Source organism: Abrus precatorius, unplaced genomic scaffold, assembly GCF_003935025.1.
Source record: "Abrus precatorius isolate BTA unplaced genomic scaffold, Abrus_2018 Scaffold4, whole genome shotgun sequence".
Lineage (NCBI taxonomy): Eukaryota > Viridiplantae > Streptophyta > Magnoliopsida > Fabales > Fabaceae > Abrus > Abrus precatorius.
In genome coordinates, this window is record NW_020874384.1 from 8576441 (window position 1) to 8596678 (window position 20238).

Here is a 20238-nt window from a genome sequence, read left to right on the forward strand (position 1 = left end):
TTTATCAAAGGTGGTTTAGAAACTACGGTAGCATCATATCATTGATACTGTAATATACACAAATGTTTTAGAGCTTGAAAATAGACCATCAAGAATTTAAGACCATTTCCATAAATGACAATTAAAAAAAAAACATATAATCAAAATATAAGCCAGCATCCTTCCAACGTAATCAATCTAAATAGCTATAAAGAACAAAGCTACATACAGAAACCAATTATTTCCTTTAAAAAATTAATAACCTAGTAAGCTTCGTTAGTATTTATTTTGGACTACGCTGAGAAGATCCGCCCAGTGTATCCCCCAATCTGCATTTCCAGTAGCACCTAAGGCTCGAACTGAATTTGGATCAAGACTCTCCGGGCCATGATCATTCTCAGTAGCTATTCTTCTTTCATTATTTACGGAGGGCTTCTCTGCAAGTCCGTGTAGTCATAACATGGCCTTAGTCATCACAAGCTTGCCACTGAAATATAATTGTGTAGGAATATCGCATTTGTGGAGATTTGGGACCGTGTCTGACTGGGACATTGTTAATGACCCGGTCAACGCTAACAAGGGCTCTAATAATAGCGTTTGGCTCTCACTGTTTCTTTCGTTGTCCTTTCTCATTTCTTCTAGTAACTCTTTGCTGGAGTCAATACCTGTTAATTAAGCAGCATTCAGGAGTGATAAAAGTTCATATCCACAAGTGAGCTCTTTAAGTCGGATTTTTCTAGCATTTTCCCTTTAATTTTTCTTTTCTTTCCCTTTAAGTCGGATTTTTTTTTAAAATTTGAATACAGCTTTTGAAATAAGAGATGTATAAAAAAATTGAGCTAAACTTTAGAAAAGGTAAAAACAATTCACTGCTTTTTCTTTTTTTTGTAATATATGAGCGAATCATGTTAAATGAGGTTGGGTCCTTGACCTTCGAAAAACAATTAATAAAAGCAAACTTTAGATAACTTAATGCCTCACCTGCGAGGTATGCACCATGTGCGTAGCCATTGAATCTTTCACTCGTGTGCTCCCCAGTAAAGAAAATGCGACCTATTGGAGCCTGAACCGTATCCAAAAAAGACAGAAACACAATGGGACATCATTTTAGAAATGAACACAAGATTAAAAGTAACAAGATAAATTGAGGGGCACCAGAGAAAACTATAATACAACACAACCGCCTAACGCCACTAGGATAAGAGCACGGTAAGATGATATTCAAATATCAAAACCACCCAACCCTCAATGCGTCCTTTATCACGCGCTAACATTCAAAAGCTTTTAAATTACAGTTAGCTGGGAATGTAACAACCTGATACAGGTCAATCACGGCCTAATATTGCAGTAGACATGTGGCAACCATGATAACCGTTAAGGTCGCTGGAATTGTTGGACTGAACACAGAATTCTTTTTTTTTTTTTCAAAATTTTCATTCTAAATTATATTTTAACTTCAATTATTTACAAAAGCACAATAACATGACAAATATATTAGTTACAGCGTCATTTTTTAAGTATTTTTAATACTTTTACAAGAAAATGTGAAAAGAAAGGAAAAGTTTAAAATGAAAATTCGTTCAAGAAAAAAAAATTTACTTTAAGTTAAAATTGGACATAATAAGAAAGCTAAATATTTTTGCTTAAGCCAATTTTGGACAGAAGCCTTGAGTTTCAGCATTGAAATTCTCTAAGCCATTAAAAAAATAGAAGCAAATCTCACATTCGAAAAAGAAAAGAAGTACTTCGCTTAATGAATTTGAGTTATTTAAGCATGTTTGAAATCTTTAAACATGAAGCAGGAGATATAAATATGAAAAAAAGGGTAAGAAGAAAACTCTCTTCTATCACCCTTGAAGCTTGAAGTGAAAAATCTTATAAATTTCTTCCTTTTTCATTTTAGTGTAGTGAAGTTGTTCTCATAACAATAAGTAGTTAAGCTTATCTTAATGCTTGTTATGTTTTGATCACAATAGACTTGATTTATAACTTAGGGTACTCTTTAGGTTAAGATTTAATTTGGAATGAATCACCTGATGAAACATGTTGTTAAGAACATGACCTTATTTGATCAGTTGCAATAAGCACAATAATTAATGCAAGAAACTTCTATAAATATGCAAAAGATTGATATACGAGATAAAAGAAGAAAAATATGATAGCTTATTTTTTTCAACTAACAAAATATGACAACTCTATTGTTTTGGCTGATTTCCTTTTTTAATTTTTCAGTGTAAATTTTATTATGCGGGACAACTTGGATTAGAAATAGACAAGATTGGATAAGATTATGTATTTAGCTTATTTATCTTAATACATCAAATATAAAATAAGATAAAAATCTATTTTACCCTTATTCTATTTTGTTTTTATCTAACTGTTAGTATTATGTGATTAGCTATTTTATCACGTTTGGCAAGCAGACCCAAGGTTTCTCGTGACTACTGGGAATATTCACCTAATTTAGTCTAATCTAAGAGATCAAAGGGTGAAGATATCTCCTAACTGTGGCTTATATAAGAGATGTAATACTAACAGATTGAACTATGGGGCAAGGTTAATCACACACAAGAATCAAGAGGGTTGGCCTGGTTAATATAGCCAAAAAAAATAACGGAAAATTCTCCCCTATTGGCCGAGTAAGATGCTACAGTTGTGTTATAACAAGTATGGTAGATAAGTATGAGGTCTTTTGATGGATGTCCATAATTGTTTAGACCTACGGAGATATCTACGATACTTATATCTCCTTGGGTTCTCCAATCCTAAGTAAATGTAGGACTTTATTTGCACATCAATAAAAAAACAGAACACGTTCCGAAGGAAACAGTAACAGTTACAATGTGTACTTAAGTACATGGATATTTAAGATGATAAACAAACCTTAATATCACCAACAACTTGGAAATTAGAGATAATGGGATAGTTGCTGTAGCTGCCACGTTGGAACCTGTTATTCCACCATCGGGGAACGAGTATATCAATGGCATCAGGTATGTTGGGTCCAAACATATCCCTGAGCACCTCCATAGCTTCTCTTGAGGTGTCTTCATCCAATTGAGCTTCCACACGTTTTGATTCTCCATTTGTCAATGTCACAACCAAGATATTACAGCCAGGGTATGCATTATCCATGTGCTGGTGACAACGCAGAAGATAGCTCAGAAAATATTTTGATAATTAAGAGAATAAACAACAAATCACAAAGATTTATTGCAAAACAATCGGTCCAATTATTTTCAAAGTTATTGTAGTACATATATCCATAGTGCTTAATTTTGACAAGAATGGAAATAGATCCTGTAATGAAATTCTATAATGCCTACGGAGGTCAGATTTTTTTCTCCCATCGTAAAATTCATATTTTTATTAAAATACTATATCTTTGAAATATAGTACATTTCATGCCATTTTATACGAAATGGAAATCAACCATGGCTAAAAAATGGTAAGTAGTTCCCATTACGAAACTTGTACAGATAAGTCCAAAACGAAACCAAACATTACATACATCTTAGAAGGCCAATATATCACTTAACAGTAAGGAGAAAAAAATATTATCATATCCATGTTATCCCTATCAAAAGATAAGATGATTTAAAATTATTTAATTGAAAAAACCTGTGTAAATAAAGGGATGGAATTAAGAAGCAGGAACACAATAAACTATCTCTGCGGATCCAACAAAGAAGTTGTTTTTGTATTATGAATTATAACATTTGGCTTCAGTATATGGTAAAACCAGAGAAGAGGAACAGAAAAATAATAATGAAAATTAAATGCAAATAAATTCATGAAGTTCACTAGTTAATAATGTTAGACCTGAACTAAATGGTAAAAGAGTTTAAATTTATCGAACAATGAGTGCATTTGGATTTCTGCACAAATTTTAATTTCATACCCATAAGGATTGATCTTTACACCGGTACAACTTAGACATAGTTGTTATATTACAAATTACAAATATTTAAAAATTGAATGGTGTGTTTGGCACAATAAGGGTATAGAAACAAAATCTAGAGGTATGTATTCTTAAGAGCAGTTAAAAAATATTATTCATGTTATTTGGTTAAAATTAAAGATAAACTTCATGCTCAATTAATATATAGAAATTAAGATGAGGCATTTGATCACATTAAATAGCATATAAACTACAATTGATTAACAACATTTTATATCCTCTTTATGCCAATCATTCTCTTTAATTTATAAATCATCTGATCGCAAGATATATACGTTAACCTTGGGCCCCTATGTTAGTTAAGAGGATAGTAATTTCACGTCAAATAAATTTCACACAAAAGCAACTTTCCCTTATCTTGTGTGCTGGAAAGAATTGAGTATTTTAACTGTCATGAGCTTTCATAATTCATATTATTTCGCACAGAACTTGGTGTACGATCCGTGCAATGCAACATGCAACTGATGTATGGTAAACTCGTCAATTTCAGAGAATTTTATTCCTTGATCAAGTTACTGAAAAGCACAAAATAGCTTTAGGATGAGAAACAAAATAGACAGAAATAGAATGCAAAAAAAAAAACAACGTAGTATAGAATACATTCTAGCATAAAGAAAACTTTCAAACAAACCTGCCAAAATGTGTAGTAGCCTCTCCGATCATGAGCATATATGAAGAATTCCTTTTCGGGTTCACTTGGCCAGAACTTATATGGAAACTTGAGAAAAATTTTGGTGTACACCGTTATATCGCATTTCTGTATGGCTTCCACTTTCCATTTCTGTATTAAATTTATCGTGGACATACTGAATCAGACAAGTATATTGTTTAGCAAAATTAACCAAATATTACAACATCATTGAAGGGAAATTTAAATGACTATTCTCGTGTGGTTTCAGGAATCAAACATTACTCACAATGTCCATATATTTTATTAGTATATTTAAACGACATCATGCGTTGGTCCTTTCAAGCACAGTTTGGTCAGCACATTCCATGTTCATATATGCGTCGTGTTCAATACTTGGCTGGCTTAATTTCCAAGTATTATGAGTTCTCTCTATTTTTTTTAAGTAGTATTATGACTCCTCAACTATAACTAATCATAAGTTTCTATCAAAGCACAGATATGGTAAACTGAGAGGTTGTAATATTATACAGAGAGTTAGGCTTATTTGTGGATCCCTATGGGGTAAAGTTATGAAGGACGATTGCAAAACTCAGGTTCTAATCATAGTAGTCAATAGTATCGCGGAAGGCAGTTGAGTGCTGCTATTCCATCGTCGCGTTGTGTTTCAGTGTAGCAGTCATTGCGTTGCGAATCATGGCTCTACGGCTGCTATTTCAAAGGGTAAGTTTGTCCTCCATTTCAGAAATTGAAATGCTTTGTAAGGACGTCAATCTTGAAATTTCGTCCCTCTTTTATACTTCTGAAAGTTGGAATGCTTCTCCCTTTCGAAACCTACCTACATCTCTTTTCTCTTGCTTCGTCCTCTATCTCTCCGGTGTCACCTTTTGGTGCAATTCAACATCTCCAGCCAAGTTTTGATCGTCTTTTTCATCTCTAGCGAAACCGAATTATTTCTAACGTGAATAGAGACATTTTCCGGCTGATTGTCTTCTTTATCTCCAATGTAACTCTAGCTATTTTCAACAAGTTGTAGACACTTTTTAATGATAGTGAGACATTTTCTATTATAGCTTTTTCTGGTGATTGGACATTCTTTGATCTATTTTTTTTCTTTATCTTCCAGTGACACCATTTCATACAACCACAATAAAACCATCTATGTGGTATTTAGGAGCACCATACAGAGAGCCTTAAGAGAAGTGGGTAAAGTTGGCTGATAAAATGTTTGGGGAAAGATTTTTTTTTAAAATTACAAAGGTCCCTGCCAGACTGCAGGAAAATAAACTATGCATTTCTAAGGAGAAACACACCTTGAAGATATGGCATGGACATATCTTTCAACTAAAATCAAAGAACTCTAAATTTCTACATCTGACGATCCGTGGACCTGTGAAAAGATTTAAGTCTTAAAAACTTGTTAAAGGAATTACTCTTCGACACATTTTTATGAAGACTAACAAGGAGTCTCATTTTTATGTCAAAAAGGATGTCACATTTTGAGGAGTTTTTAGAAAAGCTGCAAGTTTTTGCGAAAAAATAAGAAATATTTCAAGGAATTTTGAAGGGTAATAAGATGAGCCTTAATTTTTGTCGAAAAGAGGGTTGCATTTTGAGGAATTTTGACGATTTTTGAGTCTTAGATTGAAAACATCTAGAACTAGTCAAAAAAGAGTCTCTCACGGATTTTTCATAAAACTTGTCAAAATAAAAATTGACAAGGGAATTATTTTAAATCCAAGAGACAGGGTATAAGTCACGAATTTTTCTTAAAACTAGCTGAAATAGAAATTAACAAGGAAAATTATTTTAAGTCCAGAAGACAAGGTGGAACTCACGGATTTTTCTTAAAACTTTTCAAAACATAAATTGAGAAGGGAATTATTCTAAACTCGAGAGACAGAGTGGTGCTTAAAAAGTGAAGAAACATATTGAAAGAATTATAAGGTTTGAAGCGACTATCAAAGTAGTAATTACTGACAGTTACCACTAGTTGAAGGTCAGAGATACGAAGAATCAATCATAGGCGACAACGTTTATAGAAAAGACACGATCATGAGTGGTTATGGATAATGAGTGGCAACGGCTGAAGACAAGTATGTGCAGAAGGTAGTTATCAAGAGATTAACGAGAGCGGTTGAGATGCATTTGCCTATAAATAGTACCAAACTTTACATAACAGAGGATGACTTTTTGCACCAGACACCAACACCCAATATTCTCTGCATGCTGAAATTTTGTATTAAGCCAGACACCAGCTACCAAGAGAGTCATAGTTGTTCACCACGAGAGTTGCACACTACATTTCTATAATTTGTTTCCAGTTTATTGTTACAATTATGTTTCTGCAATTCAATTCACTTTCAATCTATTTCTGTAATTTTTACGTTCAATGTAATCTTGCTTCATCATTCTTCCACTATTTCTGCTTAGTACTTTGCTTGACGACGTTAATTTCATTGTTACCTAAAAACGCACTTAAAAAAACCCAGAAAAGACTTAAAATTTAGTCACATGTTGTTCTTGAATTTATTTGTTTACTAGTTACAATTTTCACCATAAACAAAAAACCATAGTAAAAATTACAGTTAACACAGATCCTTCTCCATTGGCTACCATGGAACTGGTGTCAATTGTTGAGACAATTGATTATAAGAGAAAACCTGCCAAACAATAGTGGCCGGTCAGGTCAAGTCATAGATAACTGTACATGTGAATATACCATTTGTGCCATCCTTGCATAGGCAAAGTACTGTGTTTGATAGCCTGTAACCAAGCCCTAAAGGACTAGTGTTTGATCAGTTGCAACTTGCCAAGCCCAAGGGTTAGTGAAGGGTGACTGAAGTGAGACTGGGAAGAGAGAAACTGAACAGGTGGAAAGAACTTATGAAAATAAGAGTGAACAAGGAATACTAATGCATTTGCACAACTTCCTCAAAGTTGCGAAATATAGAGAGGCAAAGTGCTATCACCAAAAATTACTTGTCATCCGAGGATCATCAACTAAATAGGTTCAACTAATGATAATCTACAATGAAATGACTATATTAAGTACCAGTTGAGACATAATAGCTACTTTGACTACTAGTTGAGGATGGTAAATGAAAAAAAGAAATCAACTAAAGTGATAGAGTAGAGCGACTAACACCTAAACTTAACGACTAACTGACGTGACACTTCAAAATTTTAGATATTATTCCAAACTAGTTGGTTGTTTGGGAAGTAAAAACGTGATTACTAACTATCCCTTTAAAGATAAGCACAAAATTCAAACTCATGGAGGATAGGATGACAACTGCCCCTTATGTTTTAGGGATAAGAGGCTTTGGAGTTATTTAAAGAACTTTGACATGCTTTGAAACTTTATACAGCACATTTTTCACCCACTTTAGAAGTTTTAACACGATAAAAATATGAGGAGTTAACATGTATCTAACTTGAAACATCACTCGTTGGATCTGCAGATCACTTAGCATTTAGTTGAGATATGAGTTTCTATCTATGTTTTGCTAGAATAATATCCAAGATAGCACAATGAACATGCATATTGCACACTCAATTAACATACTCAAAGTAATTTCAACCATTGATGAGAAAAGTTAGTCAAACATAGTTACTTGGCGCCAAAAACCACTAACAAAGTAATTTAGCACTTTATGCATGTAAGGTAGTGGGTTAGGAACATGAGTAGTGATTTTTTAGGTTAAATAACAATTTTGTACATATTATATAAGTTGCATTTGTACATGTTATAAAAGGAACTTCCAAACAATCAATCAATTAAACATATTATAACATATTTATTTATACTTTTCATTTATGTTCTTGTATTTTACTTTTCTTCACAAATATTTCTTTTATAAGGCTTTACATTTATTTACCATTTTTCACCTTTGCATTAGCCAACCAATTGCAATATTTACTTTCAATTGTACTTAATTAAGAACTTTCTTAAGTATCTTAAGAACTCAGGGTCAAAAGACAGATTCCTTCCTTTAGCACAATCGTTAGTATTTTTAAAGGAATTATTTGTATTTAGTCATTAGTTAATCTATATTAATTGATATAATTGAATACATAACTCTTTCTAAAACTTATTTGAGCAATGAACAATTCTTTGCCATGAACAAGACCATGGGACCATAACCTAAATAGAATGGAAGTAAACCCTAAAATTACATGTTTTTATTAAGGGGTTGGCCCCAAGTTAATTAATGGCTAATATAATGGCCTTGATTCTAAAATCAATGCCTTCAAAAAGATCAGTGGATAAGTTCGAATGTCTGATATAGGACTTTGTAGATGAGTCATGCTTAGTTGAACATTTAAATTTTGTTATTTCTATTATTCCTGAATAAGTCGATTAGTTTCTTAATTAGAAGGTTGTTAGTAATTGCTAGCTATAAATAGTAGATGCATTCCAGAATTCTGTTACATTCTTGATCCATTGTAAAATTTTATTTCCCTCTCTAATTCAATAAGATTTTCATATTCTATTCTCTCATTGGGGTCCCTAGTTTTTCCAATTCTTCAAATTACTCCTCCTAGAATTATCTACATTAGTGGCTTGGCACCTTTCAGCGACATTCATGGCGGAAGCAACAAGAACTCAGGCAGCATTGTGTGAACAAGAACAACAGATAGAAAAATGAGTAGTAGCATGATTGGAAGCAAGATTTATGGAGATTACGATAACCTTAAGGCAAATCATGGATTCGTTGATGGATGAACGAATTCAATAATGTCTCAAGAAGCATGTAACAAGATTAGATTCGCTAATAGTTGGAGCAATTCCATGGTATGAATGTACTTCTTCCACTTATTCTTGTGGCACAAGGTTAGCGCGAATTAATTTTTCCCGTTTTAATGGTGATTCGGCGAAACAATGAATTTATCAATGTGAAACATATTTTGCTATTAATGGAACACCTGAGGATGTTAAAACAAAATTAGCAGTAATTCATTTTGAAGGAAAAGTATTACAATGACATACCTCTTTGGTGAAAACTCTCCATGTTAATAGTTTACCTTCTTGGTTGAAATTTACAAAAATTTTAATTGAAAGATTGGGAGAAGTTTGTGATGATCCTATGACAGATCTTATGAAACTTAGGTAGAAAGGAACTATTGTTGATTACCACAAACAATTTGATACAATTGTCTCTAAATTGGATTTATTTGAAGAATATATGCTTAACTGTTTTTTGGAGGATTAAAACAAGATATTCAAATGATTGTTAGAATGTTTCTACCAACAAATGTGAGGAAAGCTTTTCAATTAGCAAACTTATATGACTCTGCTGCAGAAACTGGTTATACACTTAAAACCTTCTTAAAATTTCCTAAAAACAATACTATGTCTAAGCCTATTTTGTCAAACATTCCAACTAAACCATTAGAAACTCAACATGTACCTACCAAAAACCAAACACAAATCGATACACACGCCTATAGGAACCTTACACCTGCTTTTATGAGTGAGAGAAGAGCCTAGGGTCTTTGTTACTTTTGTGATGAACCTATTACCCTTGCTCATGCGTTAACACATAAAAAACTGCAAATTCATGTATTGCAGGTAAATGATCATGAGATGTCAGGAGGGGATGAAGAAAAATTAATTCAAGAAGAAAGTGTTGAAAGGATAAATTCTGTAGATCCTCAAATATTAGTAAATACACTTACGGGTATAGTCAATTTTAAAACAATGAGTCACAGAGTACTTTAAAAAAAAGCCATTACATATTCTCATTAATAGTAGTAGTACTAATAATTTCTTAGATGTGAATATAGTTAAGAAAATGGAATGCTTCATTGAAGAAATTTCACCAATGAGTGTAGCAGTAGCAAATGGAGCAAAGGTTAGTATAGCCTCTGTGGTGAGACAATTTTCTTGGTCTAATACAAGGTTCAACATTCAATTTTGATATGTTATTGATTCTCTTAGGATGGTGTGATCTAGTGTTGGAATAGAATGGTTAGTCACTTTGGGGATATCACTTGAAACTTTGATAAATTGACAATGCAGTTTTTGTTCACGGAAAAAAGTTTGTATTAAAAGGTGCTTCAAATGATAGGATTAAGACTGTGAGAAGAAAGCATTTGGTAAAACAATTGCATTTGAAGTTCATTTGTTCATGCTTTAGTTGTGTGATCAGAATGATGGTTTATTGTTACAATCCTTAACCACTCATGCTTCTTTAGGTGAAGGAAATGTTTTTATTGAAAACTTACTATTACAATTTGAAGATGCTTTTCAAGAACTAGTCAGTTTGCCACCTAAGAGGGAAGATCATGATCATGAAATTCCTTTGGTTCAAGATGCCAATCCAATAAATAAAAGACGTTACAGATATGCAAAACAGCAAAAAGATATAATTGATAAGTTGGTGTAGGAGTATCTCAAGAGTGGAATTATTCAAAACAGCAACATCCCTTATGCTAGCCTAGTGGTTTTAGTGGGAAAGAAGGATGGTTCTTGGAAATTGTGTCAACTATAGAGAACTTAATAAGCAAACTGTGAAAGACAAATTTTTTATTCCTCTAGTGAATGATCTTTTAGATGAGTTTCATGGGTCAAGTATATTCTCTAAGATTGTTTTAAGGGCTAGTTACAATCAAGTAAGGATAGATGAGGCTGATGTGCACAAAATAACCTTTAAAACTCATGTTGGCTACTTTGAATATTTGGTAATGTCCTTTGAGTTAACTAATGCCCCTGCCACATTTTAAGGGCTAATGAATGATGTTTTTAAGAAATTTTTGAAAATTTTTTTACTTGTATTTTTTGATCATATATTGATCTATAGCAGTAGTTTGGAGGATCATTTATATCATCTACAACTAGTTTTGATGACTATGTGATCTCATTCCTTGTTTTCTAAAAGAATCAAAGTGCTATTTTGGAGTGGAAAGTGTAGAATGCTTGGGTCACTTGATTTCAAAGGAAGGGGTTGCCACACATCCTACTAAAATTATGGCTGTGCAGAATTGGCCAATGCCAAAGACACTTAAGCAATTGAGAGAGTTTCTTGGGTTAACTTGATATTATAGAAGATTTGTCAAAGAGTATGAAAGTATTGTTAGGCCTCTATCTAATATCCTAAAGAAAAATAATTTTTGTTAGTTAGTAAAAACTAAGACCATCTTTCAGGCACTTAAAGACCACTTGGTTAGAACACCAATGTTAGCTTTACCTGATTTTTCGAAGGAGTTTATGGTAGAAGTAGATGCCTCGAATACATGTATTGGTGCTGTTCTCATACGGAAATATCATCCTATTACTTTTATTAGTAGAGTGTTAAACTTACAACAATAGTCATTTTCTACTCTTGAAAAAAAATTATTAATAGTGATACTTACTGTGTAGAAGTGGAAGCATTACCCGCTTAATTTTAAATTAAAAAGTTATTAAAAGTTGTCAGTGATTATTAGCTATAAATAATAATTACATTCTAGAATTCTGATACATTGTTGATCAATTAGAAAATTATGTAATTCTCTCTTTAATTTAATAAGACTTTTGAATCCTATTCTCTCGTGAAAGTTTCCTAATTCTTCGAATTCTTTGAGTTATTCTTTTTTCTATAATTTTCTACATCAATGTCCACATATTCACGATCAGCATATTAATTCCCCATCATTTGCATGGGAATGCTTATCTATACGGGGCAGAAAGAAAAAGATAAAGGTATACGAAAGCCATACTGGTAAGGGTGGATTGAAGGCAATGAGGTCGCTTTGGAGAACGCCAATGCTAACAGACAGAATTACGTAATTAGCTTCGTAAGAGCAACCATCCTCTGTTATCACCGTAACACCACTTTTCGAATGCTGTAATTCCCGGACGACCTGCACAACATCCAAGATAAAAGATTACATATTAACATTATTAACAGTTTTGTTAGAGTGGTTTAGGCAAACGGTAACGAGTGTTTTCAGCTCAGTGACTAAAAATTAAAAGTGATTTGTTTACTTAAAAATATAAAATTTAATATTATTAGTATATTGAATGTTATGATTTTTATAATTTTAAAATTTATTATATAATATCTTTAAGATATTTATTAACATGACTCAATAGATTTTATTAAAAAAGAAAAAGAAAATGAATGATGTTTTTATATATTTTTGACAAAATTGAGATTTTTATTTTTAAAATACTAACCTATTACTGAGGATGGATATGGTAATTTTTTTAAAAAATATTTATCATCTTAAAAATATATAAAATATTAAAATAATTTTTTAAAAATAATTAAATTCAGTCCAAAAGATCAAAGTTAATAAAATTATTCTTTTTGTTTTTAAATTTTCTTTATTTCATTTTATTTGTCTACATTTAAAGTAGCACATGAATTAAGAAATATAATTAATATATTTATGTTAAATCTGTTTTAACTTCATAATATAATTTTTATTATTATTTCTTTTTTTTTAATTTTAATTTGATAAAAAATTAAAATTTTCATGTAAATGTTGATAAAAAAAACCCAAAATATCTTTAACAGTTAACATCAGTGAACTGATGCTGACAAAATTAGTTTATATAAATTATTATATAAAAATTACTTCAGAGAAAATAAACATCCCCATCCTAAAAATATCAAACGCAGTAAAAAATAAATAACAATGTAAGTAATAGAAGGTTCTTATTCATATAAAAGAGGAGTATATATATATATATATGTTTTTAATTATTACATGATTAGATATTTTTAATATAATACTTTTTAAAAAATTTCTATAATTAATATGTAAGCACACTTGTTATTACAAGTAAAATGAGGTCAAAACAGTAAAATTGGATTAAGCTCCGTTAGTTTTTTTATCTTTAAGTTTTAGTTTATTCATGTTAATTTTGTTAATTGTTAGTTTCAATGGAAGGAGGGCACCCTCAAAAGTTGTTAACGAAATTTTTAATAAAAAAACATGTTAAATTATTTTGGGCTATGCCTTTAGTCTTAACTATACATTTAAATAGAAATACACAGGTACGCATGTATATATGTAAAATGTTAATTAAAAAGTTTATATAAAATATTAACTCAATTTAAAAAAAAACATTTTTAAGTATTTATTCAAAGTTCACACAAACACAACACAGAGACATTTACGTGCCTCGATCCCCATGTTATAATTCAAGGATGAAATGACATATCGCCTAATGGGTCAATTCAAGTGTTCACCTATTCCAGGTGAAACGATAACAGAAATTAGAAACAGGGACCTACTAATTTATGGGATGTAAAAGGCCCCTTAAAGATTGACAGGGAAGAGTGAACTTCTGCCGGTAAACAGGGGATCCGGGATCCACTTAGTCCGCGGAGTAACCGCAGGTCCTGTTTAAAGCATCTTATCCAACCTATTATTTCAATTATTTTAAATTATGCTCCGTAACTCACTGCATGTAGAGAAAGATTCTGAAGCTATTTTTTTTGTTTAAGCAGATTTGGCCCTCTTTAGTTTGCTACAATTCTTCTTAATTTCTAGACTTTGGAATCAATTCAGAGATTATAAATTCCACCTCAACGAACAAAGAAAGCATTTACAGCATTAATTATTTTTCTTTCGACCTTTTCCCGTCTTCATTTTTGGAGAGAGCGCCTCCCATTAAGCCTCACCACTCCTCTAACTTCACCCACTCTATCATCTACTTTGTCAACTTCTGTCCTAAATTTGGTTTTATCTTCTTCCACCTCCTCCTCTGCCTCAGCACCTACGATATTGGCACCGTCTACTTCTAGTGCCTCTGCGACTGTGTCATGAATGACTTCCACAATGATCCCCTACTTCTACTCAAGGTCATGGATAAGAAAGTCGCGTGTCGATTTGCTTAAGTAAAAATAGTTTTCAATCTGAGTCGTTGAGATAATTGAACGGACGAGATATTTTAGATAAAACTCTGAAGTTGCCGCGCAAACTGCGGGAATCCAGACCCGTAAATGGGATAATGAAAAGGTTTCGACTCGTGGGACTGGGCATTGGCACATTGCCGTAACCCTGGAAAGTTTACAACCATCGTCAAAGACACCCGAGGTCAGTCACGCCATCTACGAGTCTGGCTAATAGATTATATAAGATTTTTGTTAATTAAAGATATTAGTTAAATACTTAATAAATAAATTTTTTTATTAAAGGTTATAATAAGAATATATGAATAATAATTTTAATTAAAAATATTTTTTTATCGATTAATCAATACTTTGAGAGTACTACTATTTTATAAGAGAAAAAAATGTTAATAAATGTTTTATAACAACCTCTTTGTCAGTAAGTAACGAAGGAAAATTCCATACCCTATAGAAATAACGTTATTATGAATCAAATCTTATACGTTTAAGTTTAATTATTTAAATCTTTCAAATTTTTTTTTAAATAGTGAAGGAACAATTGAAAGTATTTCAATAAAAATTTATTTAAATTACAATAATACTTTTATAATTTTTATATACTTCTTTTAGTCTATTCCAATAAAATTATTAATAAAGTTCATCATTAAATTTATTTAACAAAAGCAAATGCTAACAAGTGTTCTAAGAGTATTAAGTAAAAAATTTAAAATATTCTTTTAAAAAATTATTATACATATTCTAAAATTTTCTCATAATTTTTAATGCAATCAAATATAATAAATATTGTTTTATTTTTAAATCAGTACTTTATACTGATTACGCGATTCTTCAATAAATTTCTTGAAAATCTGTGACAATGTTAATTGTTGTGTCACTAAATTTTGATAAATAACTATTTAATTATATTATTTACTCATATGTACTTTAAATTACATTAACGTTTTGTAAAGTAATTCTCAAGTAAAATAAATTTGAAAATTTTGTTAGAACTTTCCAACTTTGCTTTCTTATCTTCCACCATGATTAGTTGTTCAACATTTATAGTAACTTTTGTACAAAAATATATTAAGATTGAATATCATTACTATTTTTTTTTTATAAGAAACCACTAATATACCTTTTTTTTCAATACATTCTTCAATAAGTTTTCTCGTAATTAAATGTTTTTCTAAAACTAAAATAATATTAATAAATAATTTATTTTTTAAAGAATAAATAATCACAAGTAATTTAAAAATATAATTAAAAAAAAAAGTATAACTAACATTAGTTATACATGTGTTATACATGTTTGTGGACAGTAACACATAATTTGTTATCATAAAGCTTAACTTTTAATATTCAATAAAAATATACTGATTTTTTTAGCTTGAAAGCGGAAATGTGTTGCCATCACTTAAATAAAAACAAAATATATAAAATGATTTGAATCTACTACAAGCCTCCACACTTAAATACACTTTTAGTCCCTTTTCTTTTAGATTAAAATACTCATTTCATTAAAATATTCTCCTACATTATATATTAAATATGCAGCTCCATAGATTTAGTATTTTTATTTAAAAATTACAAAATTTATAAAATAATATTGTAGTAGTATAATTAATCTGTCCTAAAATAAAACAATTCAATAATTTAAAAAATAATTTTATTATTTAAATTATAAAAAATCATAGTCCATAATTAATATTATAATTATTAATTTTAATATTTTTTATAAACACATAAGCCCTTAAAAAAAACTATTATCATCACTTTAAATATGAAATATGCAACGTACCTAAACTTAATTATTTAAATCTAAAGTTTTAGTTTTTAAAATTAATAATCATCAATCATTTTAATTTTTGTATATTAAAATTTAATAATTAAACAATAATTTTCACATCAAATGATATGTGAAATAATATTATTTAAAATTTTTTTATAATAAATTATTTTAGTTTTTAATTTTTAATATTTTTAAACTATTTCTTCTTTTTTATTCTTTCATAGTATATTTTTCTCTAACCCTCTCCTTCTTTTCAAACTACGGTAAATTATTCTTTTATCATTAATCATGTTATTTTTGGTAAATATGCAAATGACTATCTTCCTCCTTCACCTTCAAACTTTCTATAATGAATTATATTTCCGTTATCAATCTTTTTTTCATTATCTTCACTTCTTCTAACCATTGCAAAACTATCCTTTTTTTTTTAGTCGACATCATTATCATTTAGCGAAAACACTACCGACGTTGTTCCTCCATCATCTTAAGCCTTACATCACGAGTCACTTTGTCAATTTTAACACTTTTTCTACCATTTCTTCCATTTTCAATCACCACTCCTATTGTTGACATCATTATTATTTGATTTAAATATTGTTAACTTTTTTCCTCCTTCACTCTTAAGTATTTATTTGGCATAACTATTCAGAGGTGAATGTTATTGTTGTGGTGGATAAAGAAGAAGATAAACTAGAAAAGAAGAGGTATCTTGATACTATTTTAAAATATCAAAAGTTAAAAATAAAAATAAACTATTTTAAAAAATTATAAAACATTATTTTGTATGTATTTTATGAGATAAACTATATTTTTATTAGTTAATTTTAATATTGTTTAATAACAAAAAATAAATTAATTAACTATTATCAATTTTAGATATTAACATTTAAGTTTAACTTGAAAATATTGATTTGAAAAATATCTAAAATGTTGTTTACACGTTCAGAAACAGTACGGCGGGAGTTGACCCCAGTTCATATATAAGGCAAGAAGGACGAGGGAGAAATTACGCCAAACATGTCATAAACAAACAAAAGTCAACAATTTTGAAAATTCTTTGTCGGAGTTCCAAAAGTGCGTCAAACGAGCATGAGAACCAGAAAATGAATAAGAAATATGCAAACAAAGACAGAAAAGCAATAGCTACCATGTGGCCTGTGGCTGTTGGGTAGTGCGGAAACGGGACCCAACCGCACGAATTCGTGACTCCAACCCGACTTTTAATAGGAAAAAACTTATTCCGACTAAGTTTGCATTAGATTTAGATTCATATTTTTCTAACTTTAAATATAATTGAAATGCATATAAATAAAAGAATAAAAGACTACTAATTATATGAAATTCATTTCTTTATTAGTTTTAAGTGTTGATTAACATAGATAAGATGAGGACGGGAGTGAAGCAGAGAAAATCACAATCCAATGAAGGTGGAGTTGGATTTAAATTGTTTTTACTCCGGCAAAGATAAGAGTGAGAGCAGGATTTGACAACGTGAAGTCGGGATCTAAATAGGGAGAGAAACCCACGGCTATGATGATTGAGCAGATTTTCTATATCCTTACAATACTCATGCATTTATAATTGATTTTTTTTTTATTTAACAGCTTTTTTTATTTTATAAACTAAAATTTAAAATAATATTATATATTAAGCATCTTACTTTATAAAAAAAATGTATATATTATAACAAAGCAGAAAAAAATATTAAATTATATTTTTGCATTTTTAATTTAAATTATAATCTTTTCGACCTCTCAAGGTTAGTTTAAGTCAATTAAGCCTTTATATATTTTAATTGACTAAATTTTATTACCACTATTACTTTCTTATGCATAAAATCTTATTTTTTTTTCCTTTAACTTAAATTCTTGAAAGTAAAATTGATTAAATTATTTACCCTTTATTTACTCATAATTTATCGATAAAATATTACATTTTATTTAGAATGAAAAATTCAAAATATTTTCTCTTCAATCCGAACCGCACATTATTGGAAGTCTTTGGAATTTTAGTCAACTTTTATTAATTTTTTTAATTTTAAAAAAACTTAAAGAGGCTAAATTTATACACAATCCAAATTAAAGGAGCTAAACTATAATAAATTTTTAGATGAAAAAATAAATGAAACTAGATTTATTTAATTTTATAAAATTTTAAAAATTAATTAAATTTATATAAAAACTAAAATTATATACATTAATAATATGTTTGAAAAGAAATATTTAAAGGAAAAGAAAAAAATATTTTAAATTTAAAAAATTATTTATCATTCATAATAACAAATATATTAAATTTATGTTAATATATTAAATTTATATATTTTAATTTTAAAATTTTTAATTTTTAATATAAATTTTCTCTTTTCTCTTATCTCTTTCTCTTCCAAAAATTTCCTTTCCAAACAACTCCTTAATTGGAAATACTTTAAAGGATAAAACTAATAGGTTTGGTAGCAGGTATAGAAGAGTACCTGGTTAAATTTGAGACGACTGTCCAATAATTTACCCTCAGATGTGAAGAGAAAATCTTCAGCCATTCTGTACAGCAAATACTCATACCCTCTTTCATCCGCAACCAAAAATTCCCTCTCACCAAAGTCTGTAAAAGTAGAAATTGGTTCCACCTCTGCATCCAATTTTTTCACCCTATCAGTTTCTAATTTCAGAACAGACATCCGTGAAGCAATTAAGCAAAGCTCATGAATAGTAAGAATTAACAATTCAATAACAAAATCACGGCACAAAATAGAATGATTCTCTTTCTTTTTTTTCCTGGCAGACTAAAAAACAAACAATGAAAATTCATATATTCAAGGCTTAAAGTAAGCTGGGAACTGGGAACGGACCTGCCATTTCAAAATCATGGAGGATGAAATCAATTGCCAGCTCCATTGGTGTCCTAAAACGAAGCAAAACACAATCAGAATTTTTAAAATGATAAAATAATCGCTAAATGCTTCATGTCATTATCACAGTTCACCACATTCATTGACCAAACCGTTTTGTGGCTGAAACGACAAGCAAATACACTTACGAAGGTGATTCGGTTATTTTGGAGCAATCACCTCTGCTTTCAGTTGATTCTTGGTTCCTTAAGTTTTGAATTGCTGAATCCACTGCTTTTTTGTAAGAGTCAGCAGCGATTCCACACGGATATATCTTCCCACTGCAATGAACTCGTTGTAACAAACTCAGATACATTTCAGCAAAACGGTAACAGAAGTTACAGAACAGAGCAATTGGCAGAAATAAGCAAGGAATGGAAAACGACACTAACACTATCGCGTAAGAGAAAATATGACGCAAGATTTGAAAATAACGTAAATAACCGTTTTCGCGAACCTGCGATCGTAGATATTGTATCGCGCATTGCTGTAGTCGGAGAAGCAGGTTCGGAGGCTCGATTCGGTGGCGAGTTCCCAAACAGGATTGGACTCTTTGCCGCCGACCCCGACGATCCAACCGGCTCCGAGCTCGACGGACACGCCGCCGAAAGTTTCCTTGTGGATCCTGCCGCCGATGCGGTCTGAAGCCTCGAGGATGACGAAGTCCTCTATGCCGCTATCGGCCAGCACCTTCGCCGCCGAGATACCTTCCACACGCGAAAAAGCATAGTTAGTGACATGGAAAGAAAGATGAAGATGTAAGCAGATTTGTTGCGGCGGCGATACTCACCGGAGACACCGGCACCGACGATGATGACGGAGGAGCGAGAGTGAGAATCCATGAAAAGAAAGAGAAAGCGATTGAAGAGTGGAACGACGAAGAACACGAAATGTGTGTTCGCCTAAGAAGCAAAAATAGCTGGCTTTATTATTATTATTTTATCTGACCAAGTATTATTGTTATTGGTTCAATAAAACTTTATATTATAAAATTTAATGAGTTTAAAATCTCACATAGATATAAGTATTAAGGGATTCATTTCATTAATCATTTAAACTAACCCCTTGAGTTGAAATTGTACGTTTTCATTAAAATATTCATATCCTCAAAACTTATAAATATAAAAGAAAGGGAGATTTCAGCCCCAAAAAAGAAAGGGAGAT

The 20238-nt window shown here is 30.7% G+C and overlaps 1 protein-coding gene across 1 annotated transcript; it reads right to left on the bottom strand.

Annotated features, from left to right (window-relative positions):
- Positions 1–92: 92 nt before the first annotated feature.
- On the bottom strand, positions 93–20022 carry LOC113864857 (polyamine oxidase 1-like). Its single transcript, XM_027499035.1, has 10 exons — positions 19865–20022; positions 19532–19781; positions 19224–19355; positions 19036–19088; positions 18661–18815; positions 12273–12416; positions 4572–4721; positions 2863–3117; positions 961–1042; positions 93–644 (listed from the first exon to the last, which is right to left on the bottom strand). Exons 1-10 carry the CDS (start codon positions 19914–19916, stop codon positions 433–435), a joined length of 1485 nt encoding a protein of 494 aa, XP_027354836.1. The 5' UTR covers positions 19917–20022; the 3' UTR covers positions 93–432.
- Positions 20023–20238: the final 216 nt, after the last annotated feature.